Raw genomic sequence first — 14,901 nt, forward strand, 5'->3', positions numbered from 1 at the left:
AATAAATATATTCCTCAACCTGTTAACTGTACTGTGCACAACATTTTATGACCTGATGTTGGAATTTTTAGGAAACATTTTTCACATTTTTTCCTTTTTCATGCGCAGGTTCATCAACCAAGTCCAGGAAGAAGAGGTGTCCTTACACCAAATACCAGATCCGAGAACTTGAACGAGAGTTTTTCTTCAACGTGTACATTAACAAAGAGAAGCGGCTTCAGCTGTCCAGGATGTTAAACCTGTCTGATCGGCAGGTGAAGATTTGGTTTCAGAATAGAAGAATGAAAGAGAAAAAGCTGAACCGCGACCGTCTACAGTATTTCACCGGAAATCCTTTATTCTGATACCTGACATACACACACACACACACACAATCACACACACTAGTAAAATAGGAGCTATACACACACACACACACACACACACACACACACACACACACACACACACACACACACACACACAGTTTAAAGACTGCTCCCTCTGCATATTTGAACCCTGATCGTCCAGTTTAAACAGTTTATTTTATAAATATCCAGCATTTGGAAACCCAAGATGCCATATTTTTGCAAACAAAAATCTGCATTTAATTTATTTGTGTTCACATATTTTCGCTCTATTGGCAACCAATATTTCAGCAAAGCGCGAGCTGTACTTTGTAATTATTTATATAAAAATATATGTAGGCTTCTTCCTTGTGTAATGCCCATTTATAAGACGCATGTATAATAATGCACGTTGTGGTGTGAAATAAAGTAGACACGACAAATGTTGTATCATAGTCACGAAACTTGTCACATGAACTTAACCAAGTCCTACAAAAATAACACAGGAAAAGGGAGAATCTTTCTTATGATTCATCAATGGAGAAATTCGGCGCTTGCAGGCCTGTATAGTCCTTTATTTCCTTTGCTTTCAAACACTGGGTTGTTTACTAAACCTTGAACCGTCTAGACAGTATAATAAACCTAGCTGTAAATGTCTAAATAGGGGGCTATTGGACTTTGGTGTCCCAACCCCCAGACCACAAGAGGACTGATTCTTTTTCCTGCCTCAAAGTAGTTTCACTCCAGGCTACAAATGTTTAGAGAATTCAAGAGATTTCTGCGCATCCCGTCCATATGCAGCTCCTTTTGACATCCTAATGTTACCAGTGTTAACTGCAGTGGAGGATATTCTATAACAAGGACCGCCTTATGGACAGATAGGTAATTTTTTTTTCAAGTTTATCTGCTTTTCCAATGTTCTAGATAAGCTAAATGTGGCTTTGACGCCTCTCAATCTGCTGCAAATGAGAGAGATTTCCAGTTGTTGGCGCAAAAAAAAAAGCTCGTTTCCATCTCTGCATTAAGGCAGGTGAAACGTTTTGTGCAGTTCCACTTTACAGTAACTCTACAAGTGAACTCATGCCATGCTTTTACCTCAGTGGTGTTTTATCTCTGTGCTACTTTTGTAACCAGTAAAAGGACGGAGTAAATAAATGCATTTATTCCACACAAAGAGTCGCTTTATTGATAACCCATGTGGTGGAAGTATTATTTTCACTTTACGTCCATACAGCATCAATTACACCCATTGTTTCAGCGTCCTTTATGAAAAAAAAAAAAAAAAAAAGTTTGGAGAGGGACTAATGTTTATTTCGTTTGTGATGCATCACATCTACAGTTATTTCCCAAAAAGGCTATTATAAAACCGAGGTTTCATTAAGCGTTTAATTGGGTTGTCATCATGTCCTACAGTGAAATTACATTACCAACTGTGTAGGGTGTTTCACTTTGCTTCTCGGTGTATCCACATGAGGGCAGACTTGCAGCTTTTGGCCGCCAGTGGAAATGCAGAGTTCAGCCAAAATTAACGTCTACCCCGCATGATAATCATTAAATGGAGGTATAATCCGTTCAACACAGGCACTGTATAGGTTGTTATTTTAATTATAATCGCATCCTGTTGCACGTTTAGTGTGAATGTAATTATTATTTTTTTTAATTCTTTAAAAAATAATTGTCCAAAATCACTTATTTTTATATTAAACCATTCAACACACAGGCTACAGTTTATCTGAAGAAAATAAGAAAACAACAATTCTTAACACACATTATTTCTTTCACTCACTGCTCAGTGTAGCAGATTCAAATCCCGAATCTTCCAGACGGCAATTACATTTACAAGTCATGTTCAAGTGTTCTGAAAGGACGAGTCAAGCTGAAATAAATAATTCCACTCCGTCTCTTTGTCGTCTGAGCCTTTAAAATCTTCACCTGGAGGCCACTGAGACACAAACGTGCTTTACATTTTCTTTCATTTTCTTTCACTCTGCAGTTGTATGACTATTAGAATATCTTTTATCTGCGTCTGGCTGCATCTGTTTTTTTGAAAAAAAAAAAACAAACCATATAATAGTGATAGTCAGACAAAACATCACAGAGGTATTAGTTTCAAATACTTTTTAACTTTATCCTTATACGTTGTATTTTTATATGCTGTACTACTCTTGTGTTTTAAATATCGGTGGATCTCCTGGTATTTGCTTTAAATTATTATTATTATTATTATTATTATTATTATTATTATTACAACATAACCTAAAGTCCAATTAGTTTCCCCACTTTTGAGGTACTTGTGTATATTTTGTGCATGTGAAATATACTCTCATATTAAAGATTTCTTTTCCCAGTTCAGTGCGTCACAGGTTATATAAATAGCTCAGTATTATCTTTGAGCAATTGTCATTATTAGAAAGGTGACTTTTGAAACCGAAATGAAGTCCGTGTTATCAGATGTCTCAGTTAAATGGTTTTGTTCTTCCTTTAAAAATAACCGGATGGTGTAACGAGGAATGTATTTTTCTACACATATTCCGTAATCACATTTAGGTTAACGAGCCTGTATTTTGTTGTTTGTGAATCCTATGATGTTGAGATGTTTTGCATACTACAAATGCTTATTTACAACCAACTGTAAATATCCAAGAGCATTGAAGACAGGGGGAGACGATGTCTACACATCCTCTCAACAAAGTTATAATTATTTAAAGCTTGGTGCATAAATACCAAAGATATAATTATTTCAAGCTGCATTTATTGTGTTTTGTTTATTTGTTTGTTTATTTGTAAAATACCTGTAGGATCATTGCAGTTACTGTGGCCTGATTTCTGATTTTCGGTCGATGGATATTTTCAGTTTACAAAGTGCTTTTTATTTTTTTTTACCCCTCAGTTTAAGGCTGTTAATCTTGCACACGTTTGCCTTCCTTGCAGACAAAAACAATGGAGCCCTGAACAATAAAGTCCCCGGACTATGTACAACCGCCACGTCCCGCAGGTTTTTATTTTCAACTTTTGCATTTACTTGTGACAAAATGCAAATGCGATATTGTGCTTAATAATTTGTGCAAATAATAAAGGACAATTTTCTATCCGTCTTAAGTGGATTTTATTTTGTAAAGTAAAGCGTTGCAGGGTTATAATGTTGACCTTCATGCATACAGGGCTCTCGTAGTAGCTTAATTTAAATCTGTGAATGATGGGAAACACAATAGCTATACCTTATAGATCTTAAAGACTGCTGATTTAAATGCTCGTGTTTTGTAGGAACCCCAAATGGCCCCTTATATAGAAGGATTTGATGCTGTTTCATTACAAAAAAATCAACAGGAAATATCCCCATGCAAAATAAATAACAAAAACTTCAAACTCTGAATTAATGCACAATCGGCAGAGCAAACAGTATTTCCACAATGAGTCATCTTTATTTTTTAGTTTTTTGCATTCTTATTTTAATTCAAACATATTCGAGACAGTAAAATATGTGCAGCCAGAGTGAGTGTGGGCTCTGTCGTTGGTGGTCTGGGGAGGTCATGAATATAAAAAAACATCATTTAAAATTCTTTCAAATAGTCTGCAGTTGTCGCCTATGCGCCATGTAGGCAGCAGTTTACACGCACGCATACATAAACACCCACACAAACTCACACACACACACACACACACACACACACACACACACACACACACACACACACACACACACACGCACACACACACGCACGCACACACGCACACACACACACACACACACACACACACACACACACACAGTCTCTCACACAAAGACACATATGTCCATTTTACACATTAAAAACACTCCACGCAGCTTCTAGTGTTAAAAAGATAAAATCCAAATAAAGACAATCTATTTTCAAATTCCACTCAAATCGTCTTTTTTTGGGGGGGAAATTTGATTGTTTCAGTTGTTGTTGCACAGCCTCTCGCGATGCTGCTCCTGCTCTGCCTGCACGAAGCCTGCATGCGAACCAATTTCAAGTCCGCGTAGTAGGTGTCGCTGTTGACCACGTCTGCATCCGCAGTACGAGCGCGTGCAGGGGGGGGTGGGGTGGGGTGGGGGGGGGAGAGGAGGCTGCGTCTCAAGGCCATTTTCAAATCTCATTGGTGGGCTTGTCATGTGGTCGGGAGGCATCCTGACTTACACGGAGATTGTTTTTCCTAGATATGTCAGCTTACAAAGGACATCTCTCTCCTCTAAAGAACCTAACCCCCCAAAATGTCCTTTCCCAGTAGCTCTCCTGCGGCAAACACATTTTTAGTGGACTCTTTAATTGGTGCTTGCAGGACGGACAGCTTTTACTCCAACAGCAACATGTACATGCCGTCCGGCTCAGAAATGGGAACTTACGGAATGCAAACCTGTGGACTCCTGCCGTCTTTCGGCAAAAGAGGGGAGGTCAACCACCAAAATATGGGCATGAATGTCCACTCGTACATACCTCAAATAGATAACTGGACTGATCCGAATAGACCCTGCAGAATAGAGACATCCAGTCAGATGTCAAACTGTACATTTTCACAGAGCATAAAGGAAGAGAGTAACTGCTGCATGTACTCCGATAAGAGAGTACAAAAAGTCAGCTCGTCAGAGGTCCCCGCATATTCTAACGTTATTCCAGAGTCCTGTCCAGTCGATGGTCCCGAGATCCCGGTTCCGGGGTATTTCAGACTGAGCCAAACTTATGCGAATGGGAAACATCAGGAAAACTACTGCCATGAGCCGCCGAGTCCAAACCCAACACTGATGCAACTCAGCCGAGTCACCCCAAAACCGCAGTCCTCCTCGGCGCCTTCTAATTTTGCAGAGGTGGAAAAGAAAACCGAGGACGTCCCGCAAAAACCCGAGACATCAAGGACACCGGTCCCCGCAGAAAGCCCGGATCCCAAACCCAGCTCTGGGGAGAAAAACTGCCCCATGGAAGCCTCTGTGTCCAGTCCTGAGCTGCTACAGAAGGAAGGGAAAGGTGGGTTGGCTACAATGAAAGCTTTTATCTTGTGGCGCTGCAGTGCTGAGAAGGCTCCAGCATCATAAAACCAAGTATAAAACACAAACAACCCTAAAGTCGTAATGTTTAATGAGAGTCTTTCTCAGGTTGCAGTAATAGGCAACAGAGAATGGTTTTACCATGCAGCATGCAGTGTGTCCCTTGTCCTCAGATATTAAAATTCAAATAATATGCCGTTTTAGAGAATAGATTTTCACAATTTGCTGATTTATATTTGGGCATATATTGCACGGTTTTCAGAAAATTATGAATTTAACGCAAGCAGCTATGATTGTTGAGGTATTTCTTGTATAAATGCAGACTTTAATCACTCCAGGATCTTAAAGAAATTGGTGCATTTGCAGCTGTGTAGTATAGGATAGTTTATCCTTAACTAGAACCCTACAACAAAAGAAAAATCACTGTATTTAAAATTAAATTAAAAGTTTATCATTTTAACAATTTAATCAAATGTTACACGTTAATGCATTTCAAACTCTTGTGAAATTAATAGATGTTTTGGGGTTTTTAAAAAAAAAAATTTTTGGCTGTATGAAGGTGTGTTCCCGGGGTGCGGTTTGATCAGTTGGGGGTTTCATTTTCATTTCTATTTCATTAGTGGTGGCATGTACGTAACTAATAACATCCCCAGTATTTGTATCTATTCTGGGAAAACCCTTCATATTGTGTGTTATTTCCCAGAGGTGAAATCCAAAAAAAGCAGCAGGTGAGAGTTTCTTCACGCTGCAAGCCCCTAAAAAAATACTGTGGTTTCTTCTGATCTGAAATCTGTTACAGACTGCAAGAGTGACCGGGCGACAAGCAACTGGTTAACCGCAAAAAGTGGGAGAAAGAAAAGATGCCCCTACACAAAGCACCAGACCTTGGAGTTGGAGAAGGAGTTTCTGTTCAATATGTATCTGACCCGAGAGCGCCGCCTAGAGATCAGCCGGAGCGTCAACCTGACCGACAGGCAGGTCAAGATCTGGTTTCAGAACCGCAGGATGAAACTGAAGAAAATGAGCAGAGAAAACCGCATCCGTGAACTGACCTCAAATCTCACCTTTTCGTGAACTTGCATGTATCTGTGTTTAGCTTTTATTTTATTTTATTTTGAATTATTTTTTTATTATTTCCTCCCATATTCAGTTTGATGCTTTAGTGGCATTGGACGTTTTATCTTCAATTTCAACGAAACTGTGACTATATAGTACTATGTGTGGCGTCGTGTGTTTGTCTTATGTTTATCACAGGGTAACACTTTTTGGTCTTAAATTATTGGAGAAGTAGATTTCTTCCTTCTGCCAGTAGACATGGATATTCTGTTGTGTCGCGATTGGCGAGCTGTTCGGAAAGAGTTACTCTATTTCAGTCATGAAAGCACATTTATTGTCGTGTAGTGCAACATTTGTTTTACAGTATGTGCAAGCCATTTGCTCCATAGTAAAATGTTTCTATGAGCCTTTAAAGTGACGGAAAACAATGTTAATCTGTGAATTTATTGCATGTTTGTGGCATGTATCTTGCAATAAATTGTCAAATAATCCTGGTTTGTATTTGTTTGTACTATCAAAATCTCTGGTCTACAAATATCTCACTGATCAGTAATTGCTTTATCAAATCTGCGGCACTGTTTGCACTGACGCAGGCGCTTTTTTGCTTAAAAGGAGGGGAAAAAACAAGAAATTACATTTTCTAAACGAGCCTATTTGAATTTACTACAAGGGGAGAAACTGTATTCCAAAGATGCTCCTAACATGTGTTTCTAATTGTACTAAATGTTGACCATTGTGCTCTAAATTCATCAGACGAACCGGCTTAAAACCTTGAAAAGATTTTGTTTGCGGGCTGCCAGCAGTTTTAACACATGCGGCTTTAGTAGTTAGGACACAATACTTAACCTGTTATTACATACTTTTGAAGCTGTTCCAGCTCCCTGAAGACAAATTGAAACCTACAGAGTGATATCTGTGAAAACAAGCCACCCCAAAAAACAAACACCTAACCCAAAAATGGTTTGAATTGAAAGATATCCCATCCTCCTCTGCCGTTTACAATCAATCCGCTATATCTGTGTACAAAGTGCAGCAAGAGAGACGCAATGAAGAGGCGGGGTTCGTGTAATCAAATAAACACGGTGTTGCTTTTATTTTCAAGCCTGTTTGTGACTAAACTAACAGTCTGTGAGGACTATCAGACGGGGTAAGTTATGTTCAAGCACAAATTCACAGGCGAGGATCAGCTCTTCCTTCCCTCCGAGCGACGCAGGCCTCAGTGGCCACGTTGCATTTCTCTCCTCAGTCCAGAATAACTTCATATTTTATAATTATCTGTGATAAAATAACATGTAACTGTCAGTCTGATCCAGTTTGCAGATTTGACCTACATCTGTTTCCCCTAGAAATGTGCTTCTTTTTTTTTTCCTGGACTGAAGGTCAACAGACTTCAACACAGGCAACAAATAATAAAGAACAAAGTTAATTTCTAAAAAAGACAAGATGCATAATATTTGAACATTAAAATTAAAGCTTTCAGACAGCAATGCACAGATGGACTTTGCTTCTACACGTCTTTTTTTTCTCTCCCCCTTTTATTGACGGCATGTATAATCACACGCACCTCATAAAACATTTATTGATACATAAAGACATTATTGCCCTCCTTTGAATGAATACAATAATTTCACAACTGCTGTTTCCGGCTTAGCTTTAAAAATTAAAACCAACTCAGAAAATATGTTTCCTCACCGAATATTAACAATGGATCCGCCGCATTGTGGACGGAAATGGCGTCTGTTATTTTACAACATGTTATTACATCTATTTTACGAGGACTCCGTAAGTCTATAAACCATTTTACTAGCAATGAGGGTATCAGGACGATATTGTGAGACTTTTCTCAAACATTAAGATACAGGGAATCCGTGTTGGTGGACTGTGTATGTGGGAGGGAAAGTGTCTTATTCCCCTTTTTTTGGTTGCCTGTATTGTTGCAGCGTCCTCCTGCAGCACACATGAGAAACACACAAAAAAAAACCATTTGCATTCATTTGTCATGTTTTCTCCCTCCAGTCACATCTGATGGGGCTTTTTATTATTTGTGAAATGAAAAGCTAAATTAAACCTGACGAGAGAGGAAAAAAAAAAAAAGGAGAGAGCAAGGGCAGGATTGATTTACTCGCTGTATTGGTAAATATGACCACGTGATCCATGTAACCAATCCCTGTAGATACAGGCCAGCAAAAATACTATGATTGTTCATAGAGGGAAGCTTCCCGTAACAGTGCAACCCTTATTATATGAGTAGGAAGAGATCAAAAATGTCTTCCAGTGGCACTCTCAGCAACTGCTATGTGGACGCTATAATGGGGCAGGAGCCGGAGGATGTGTACGGTGCTCGCTTTATTCAGGCTCCACACATGGTGACCCCGAGGCCGTCAGGTGCTGGGGACAACGCAGACTTCTCCTCTTGCAATTTTGCACCAAAGTCCGCCGTTTTCTCGTCGTCTTGGTCCTCGGTTCACCCGCAGGGGATTTATCATCCGTACGTGCACCACCACCACCACCACCAGTCCCATCTCCCCGCCTCGGACGGCAGATATGTAGGCGTCCGCTCCTGGATGGACCCGATCTCCAACCACGTTTCGTTCGCCGGATTTCACTCCAGCAGTCGGCCGTACGGGACAAAGCCGGAGGTCTTACCGCCGAAAGCTACCGAGTGCGACGCGTTGGAGGCTGAGGCTCGGCCGCTCGCCGGCGAATTCGCGTGTGGAGTATCGGAGTGTCCAGAAAAAGCGACCAAAGAGCACAGTGGAAGTGAGCTTTCGAGCCACAGCGAGCCCAAAGAGGAGAAACAACAACAACTTGACCCAAGTAAGTAAACGAAATAGCCGGTCCTGATTTACAACCCTAAGAACTGCATGAGCTGGGTGTGTAAAACTGGAGCTTTTACTAACCTATAAAAGTGTCTCGTACTATACCGCGGCTCGGAGAGGGGAAAAAACCCGCCCTGCAAGGGTTATTACAGGGGATCCTAAAGTTTTTCATGTCACAGGACACCTAAAATAGATACACATTGCTCCATGTCGATGAGATTTTACCTGAGGTATACTTTAGGGATAAATATAGGACTGATTTATTTTCTTCTCTTGGTAAATACCCATCAATAAAAACAGGAAAACATGTAATCTAGTCATTTTTTTGCGCATTGTCTATCAATGTAATAGCGACTATTTTGCTTTTGAGTCCCTGCAACCACACCAGGAAGACTATATGTCACCAAAGCCCAATTTCAAGGAAACCATTTACTGAAGTAATTGAAGTTTAAAATGAAAAAACACACTCATCACATGTGTCTTTACTTCACATGTATCTCTGCCCCCTCTCTCTATGTGTGTGTGTGTGTGTGTGTGTGTGTGTTTTTTTTCTCCAGACAACCCTGCAGCAAACTGGATCCACGCACGCTCAACCAGAAAGAAGCGATGCCCCTACACAAAATATCAGACTTTAGAGCTGGAGAAGGAGTTCCTCTACAATATGTATTTGACACGAGATCGACGCTATGAAGTCGCCCGCATACTCAGTTTAACCGAGAGACAAGTGAAGATCTGGTTCCAGAACAGGAGGATGAAAATGAAGAAGATGAACAGAGAGAGGAGCGGCAAGGATCACCTATGAAATCACTGCTGCTGCCATTTCACACATTTATTGTATGTACCAAGGAAGCCATCTGAACAATTACATTTATTTTGGATTTTAGGAGCCTCGGTAGCCATTTTATTTTAATTTTTTTAGACCCTCTAGATAGCGTAACATTGCGTGTCAGTGTCATAACTTGTTGGCTGATGCATCAAAATGTGCAGGAATGTGTCTTACAGACATGGATCCGTGAAATACTGTTTCAAGCCATCTGAAAATTCTCCCTGTTTTACAGTTTTACACAAACACACACTGGGATGTTCAAGCAGTTTCTCAGAGTTGTTTAGCCCCCCCCTCCCACCACCACAGTAGGAAACGTGCCTATGTGTATTGCTTTTATAGCTGTTAAGAATGTGGAGTTGTATATAAAACATTTTCACAGCTAAACTACTTTGACTGCTGTCTGTGTCAGTACGCACACATTGGAGATACTGCGTCAGTAAACCGTGCATTGACCCGTTTCCACAGAGGATTTTTTTTTTTTTACTTGTGTGAGGAAATTGTTGACCATGTTTTTGCTTTCAAAGACTCAAAGTGAGTTGGTATTTGGCAAATCATTCATTTAGCTGAAGTGTCAATATACAGTGTGACATTTTACTCTAAATAACCCATTTAACAACTTTCTCTGCGTGTTTCTGGCACACTGGCGGGTTGTTTCATTTAAATAATAAGATTGGAAGAAAAAAACCTATCCCTGAGGCCTTGTTTACAGTTACACTGCTACTGCGGCACAATGCAGACACACACAAGAAGAAATAAATTGTAACTATTTTCAATAGTTTCAGTGTTTGACAGTTGCATTTTTTAATTTGCAGACTGCAAATGTATAGATTAGAGGGATTTTAATCTTTATTATTAGCACTTTAATCCTAAATAAGGCTACATACTGTAGGCCTTCTGCTAAATTTAACTTTTTTTTCTGAATCGAGGATTTGAAACGTAGAAGAACGAGTAATAAAGTGTTTACGATTGGGAGAGGTGTTGCGGCGGATTTCCAATTTATTGTCCAACTTGTACGAATAATTACTTTAAAGCAGGAAGAAACGCGGTCCAATAAAGCTATAGAAATGGCTAGACGTCTGGCCTAAATGACTTTATGGTCCTGGCCAGTAATTACACTCTCCTTTGAAACCCCCTTTTTCTTGGGCGTTTGCGTCTGTTGCTGACAAACAGAATGTAGACACTTTTCCACAGGGTGTCTGGTCGGTGAATTGTCTTAAAGGAAATCATCCCCCACCTTAATGGTCACGTTTATTCATCAACTGCACTTCCCACCGATGGGAAAAAAAACTTAACTTTGACTGGTGTCCGATGCAGTCTTACCATCTGATGAATTTATTTTATTTTGACATGCAAAACAAAAAAAAAAAAACAGGAAATATGTCCTGATCTTACCTCATGCAAACTATATAGACTTCTAGTGAAATAAACCTTTTTGAATGTTCTTAAACTTATAACAGATAAATTAATGAATTAATAAGTGAACAATAGAACATGTAGAGGCAGTTGTAGTCAAATCAAATGACAAAACCCTGAGTTGTGCAGGAGTAAATGCAATGTGTTTATCTCTGCTGGAGCTTCAGGGGGGCAGTAATGGGATCGCTAGAGGGCGATATTGTTCTTTTAGTTTCAGTTACTGCAATTCATTCACAGCTGGAACATGTAGGCAACACATGGACCATACCATACAGCATGCACTCATGGATTCATTGATTTGTATGGGGAAAAAAACTATACTAATTAAAACTGGAGGTTTTCTATTTGGGATTAATCAAAAGCCCTCAAAGCAATGATAATAATACTACAATGGTATTCTTCCTCAGAATCGAAAGATAGTTTTCTAAAAACCAACAGACCAAAAACAATAAATAAATATTACACTTCTTTAACAGTTGAAAGCCCCAGTACCTACTTTTTAATCGCCTTTTGTTAATATGCAAATAAAAAAATAAAAAACTCTAGATAATTGTCTCATTTCATCTCATACATTTGCAAAAAGAGCATTCAGTTTTGATCGACACTCAGAAGGGTTACTGGAGCCAGGAGCAGCCTCAGTTCATCAGAAGAGAACCAGAAATGCAGTCCTCTAAATTTCCCCTTCAAAGGCCATATATCCTCCTCTAAACTTTATCATATTGATTTAGTATTTTGCATGTATTTTATTGTCCGTGTTGTAGTGTCCTTGGAGGTAATGAAATTATTGATGACGGATAATATTTTATGTAAGCTCTGTAGTGGTTCTGGAGACACCAGAACAACCTTTTTCCTTTTTATTTCCCAATACTCAAATGTAACTTTAATATTGAAGCAGTGTTGCAGCGTGGATGTTTTTGATTAAATCACTGTGCTTCAGGGGCATTTGGAAGAAAATAGCCATTATACATTTTTTCTTTTCAAATGGTTTAGCCTGCAACATAAAACACCTACACAATTAACACAATCACGGCAAAAAATCATTAGCAGAATTATCAAGCTATAATAAATTAAATTAAGGTTACAATTATGGTTTCTGTGACCCTAAAACTGAGTGTAACAAAAACACTTTTCCATTATCTAAATGCTCTGGCTATCCAGCTTCAGGACTGATGTATTTCATACACACTTATTGTTGCTTACTGGCTGTTGAAAACTGATTATTAGATCTTTAAACAGCACAGCTCCAGTTTGACACATTTGATGAAAGCGCAGTGTGGCCTGCTTTTTCTTAATTCAGTCTGCAGAGGAAGAACAAGAGGCGCCTCCCTCGGTTTATACTGCTCTGTGTCCTGAGGAGTTACAGTGAACATTACTTCAGTCATCGCCATTCAAAGTGATGATTGTCATGAGGTTTCCAGTTGTTCAAAGCATCCAAACACTGACGGCCAATGGCAGCACTCACAGCACAATATGGATACAAAATATTGAAGCAATTAGATGAAACGTTGACTTGATTATTTGCATGTGTGATAAGTAGGCTACAGTTGGTTGCTGACTATAAGGTGACTGTCACGGCTGAAACCTTGACCCCAGAATGATGATGTTCAGCTTCTTTATTTTAAATATATATATATATGTGTCGACATGATTACACGCACACAATAACCGGATCAAACCTTTTCTTTGATGATGACGAAAATACGATTGATAGGGGGATTTTTTGTCAGTGTGTCAATTTCCACGCAGTCACCCTCTCTGTACTGTTATAGACAGTCATGTGCCTCTTTGCTTACAGGCCAGTGGGGTCAGCTATTTCACTCTTGCCATTAGCTGCAGTCACTACACCCGTGGATGCAGCAGTGCGCCATATCCGCACACTTTGTCCTTGCGTTATTATTACTGTGTGAAGGCCCGAGATGATAGCTGTGTCACCGATTGGGAACAAAGTTGGGCTAATGTTGGGGTTTTTTTCCCCCAGAACTGTGTTAAATAGTAAAGTTACAGGATTATTCTGCAGAAATATCGCTGGTCCAAGTCGGCTAGCTGGAATAAGAGAAAGCACATAAATGCAGTTCCTTTCTGCGTATTTCTGAAAGTATAAGAAGTGTGCCAATTTATAGACATTCTCTGATTACTCTGCCTGTCTGTCTGTCTGTCTGTCTGTCTGTCTGTCTGTCTGTCTGTCTGTGTGTGTGTGTGTGTGTGTGTGTGTGTGTGTGTGTGTGTGTGTGTGTGTGTGTGTGTGCGTGTGTGTGCGTGTGTGTGTGTGTGTGTGTCTGCTTGTGTGTCTGTGTGCGTGTGTGTGAGAGAGACACAGAGAGAGAGAGGGGGGAGAAGTTTCGAATTGAACCTATTTCTGGAAACCTTATGCTACTTCAGTTATCCCTTTTGTCAGGCCTATAGACTACATTACTCCAGGTCCTGGTCTCACTGCATTTCCTCAAAACATGTTTCCATTAGTCTGCTTTACGTTTTTTTTTTTTTTTTTTCGGTTCACAACCAAAACCACAATAACTGAAAAGCAGTTGAGGTCTGTGGCGCAATTTGATAGGCAGGTAGCCCGTTCTAGTCGTCCAGACTCTAGAATACGGAACGTTCTACAGTGTGTTTCTACACTTAGTTGGAACACAGAATGATACAATGTAGTGTATGTATGGAATGCATGTTGAATCATGGGCTACACCCAGTGGTCTAGTGCAGGGTATACTCAGGTACACGGGGTATACCCACTTCTAAATCCCCTCTTTTGTGTCTAGTGTTGCTGATTCTTTTTTTGTTTTATTTTTTGGATGGCAAAGGCAAGACATAATGGTCCAGTTTTCGTGAGTGGATGGAGTGAGGAATAAAGAATACTTCACTGAAAATGCATGATTTTATTAATCCTTACTTTCTGACGTTAAATGACAATGGGCAAATACGTAGTTGGGAGTTCATCCTTAAATATATAAAAAAGGGCATAAATTAAGAGTATTTCCACTTTTTTAGGCACCACTACACCATTGGCTACAGCCTACAATGGGCGGTAATATAACGACTTTATTTTGTAAATCCATCATTAAAACTGATGGAATCCCGATTGGTCTGTTCGGTAATAATGACACATGTGTGGTGTGTTGCTGTGCGTGTAAACAGTATCTTTCATCAGTCATGTTATCTCTACTTTCTTGGCAACAGACTTTTATGGTTCGAGCGTTTTGAATCCATGTGGTTGTAAACAGGGAATATGTATATATATTAAGCGCTGAAACTGTCAACGTGACAAAGACACAATAAAAATCAACATCAAATAAAAGCTCCCTTTGTGACGGCCTCATATTTACCTGTCTGAGAATCAGGCTGTGGAGAAAGTACAATTAGAGCTGGAAGGAAACCATGAGTTTATACTGTGACACAGGCCTACACTTCCCTGTTAGGCACCTCTAGTTTTTAAAACACGTGTCAAATTGAGTTTATTTAAAT

The 14,901-nt window shown here is 39.6% G+C and overlaps 3 protein-coding genes across 4 annotated transcripts in view; all 3 read left to right on the forward strand.

Moving 5' to 3' along the window:
- The window catches only part of hoxd11a (homeobox D11a), a 55,478-nt gene extending 52,057 nt beyond the window's left edge, over positions 1–3,421 (forward strand). For both annotated transcript variants that reach the window (XM_051403718.1, XM_051403717.1), the window contains one exon: positions 109–3,421. In XM_051403718.1, the coding sequence (XP_051259678.1) occupies positions 109–344 (236 nt within the window). In that variant the 3' untranslated portion in view covers positions 345–3,421. The remainder of the gene's footprint in view (positions 1–108) is intronic.
- Positions 3,422–3,480: 59 nt separating this feature from the next.
- Positions 3,481–6,874, forward strand: hoxd10a (homeobox D10a). The gene is made up of 2 exons (XM_051403714.1): positions 3,481–5,308; positions 6,128–6,874. The coding sequence occupies exons 1-2, from the start codon at positions 4,561–4,563 to the stop codon at positions 6,400–6,402; spliced, it is 1,023 nt and encodes a 340-aa protein (XP_051259674.1). The 5' UTR covers positions 3,481–4,560; the 3' UTR covers positions 6,403–6,874.
- A 582-nt stretch (positions 6,875–7,456) lies between these two features.
- Positions 7,457–14,306, forward strand: hoxd9a (homeobox D9a). The gene is made up of 2 exons (XM_051403719.1): positions 7,457–9,201; positions 9,761–14,306. The coding sequence occupies exons 1-2, from the start codon at positions 8,628–8,630 to the stop codon at positions 10,003–10,005; spliced, it is 819 nt and encodes a 272-aa protein (XP_051259679.1). The 5' UTR covers positions 7,457–8,627; the 3' UTR covers positions 10,006–14,306.
- The last annotated feature ends 595 nt before the right edge of the window (positions 14,307–14,901 follow it).

The sequence above is a fragment of the Dicentrarchus labrax genome, unplaced genomic scaffold (genome assembly GCF_905237075.1).
Source record: "Dicentrarchus labrax unplaced genomic scaffold, dlabrax2021, whole genome shotgun sequence".
Taxonomy (NCBI): Eukaryota; Metazoa; Chordata; class Actinopteri; family Moronidae; genus Dicentrarchus; species Dicentrarchus labrax.

Bases quoted from the DNA above. Each gene is read 5' to 3' on its own strand.
- hoxd10a (XM_051403714.1), top strand. From the start codon at position 4,561: ATGTCCTTTCCCAGTAGCTCTCCTGCGGCAAACACATTTTTAGTGGAC. The intron at 5,309-6,127 runs GTGGGTTGGCTA...AATCTGTTACAG, and splicing joins GCTACAGAAGGAAGGGAAAG to ACTGCAAGAGTGACCGGGCG.
- hoxd9a (XM_051403719.1), top strand. From the start codon at position 8,628: ATGAGTAGGAAGAGATCAAAAATGTCTTCCAGTGGCACTCTCAGCAAC. The intron at 9,202-9,760 runs GTAAGTAAACGA...TTTTTTCTCCAG, and splicing joins ACAACAACAACTTGACCCAA to ACAACCCTGCAGCAAACTGG.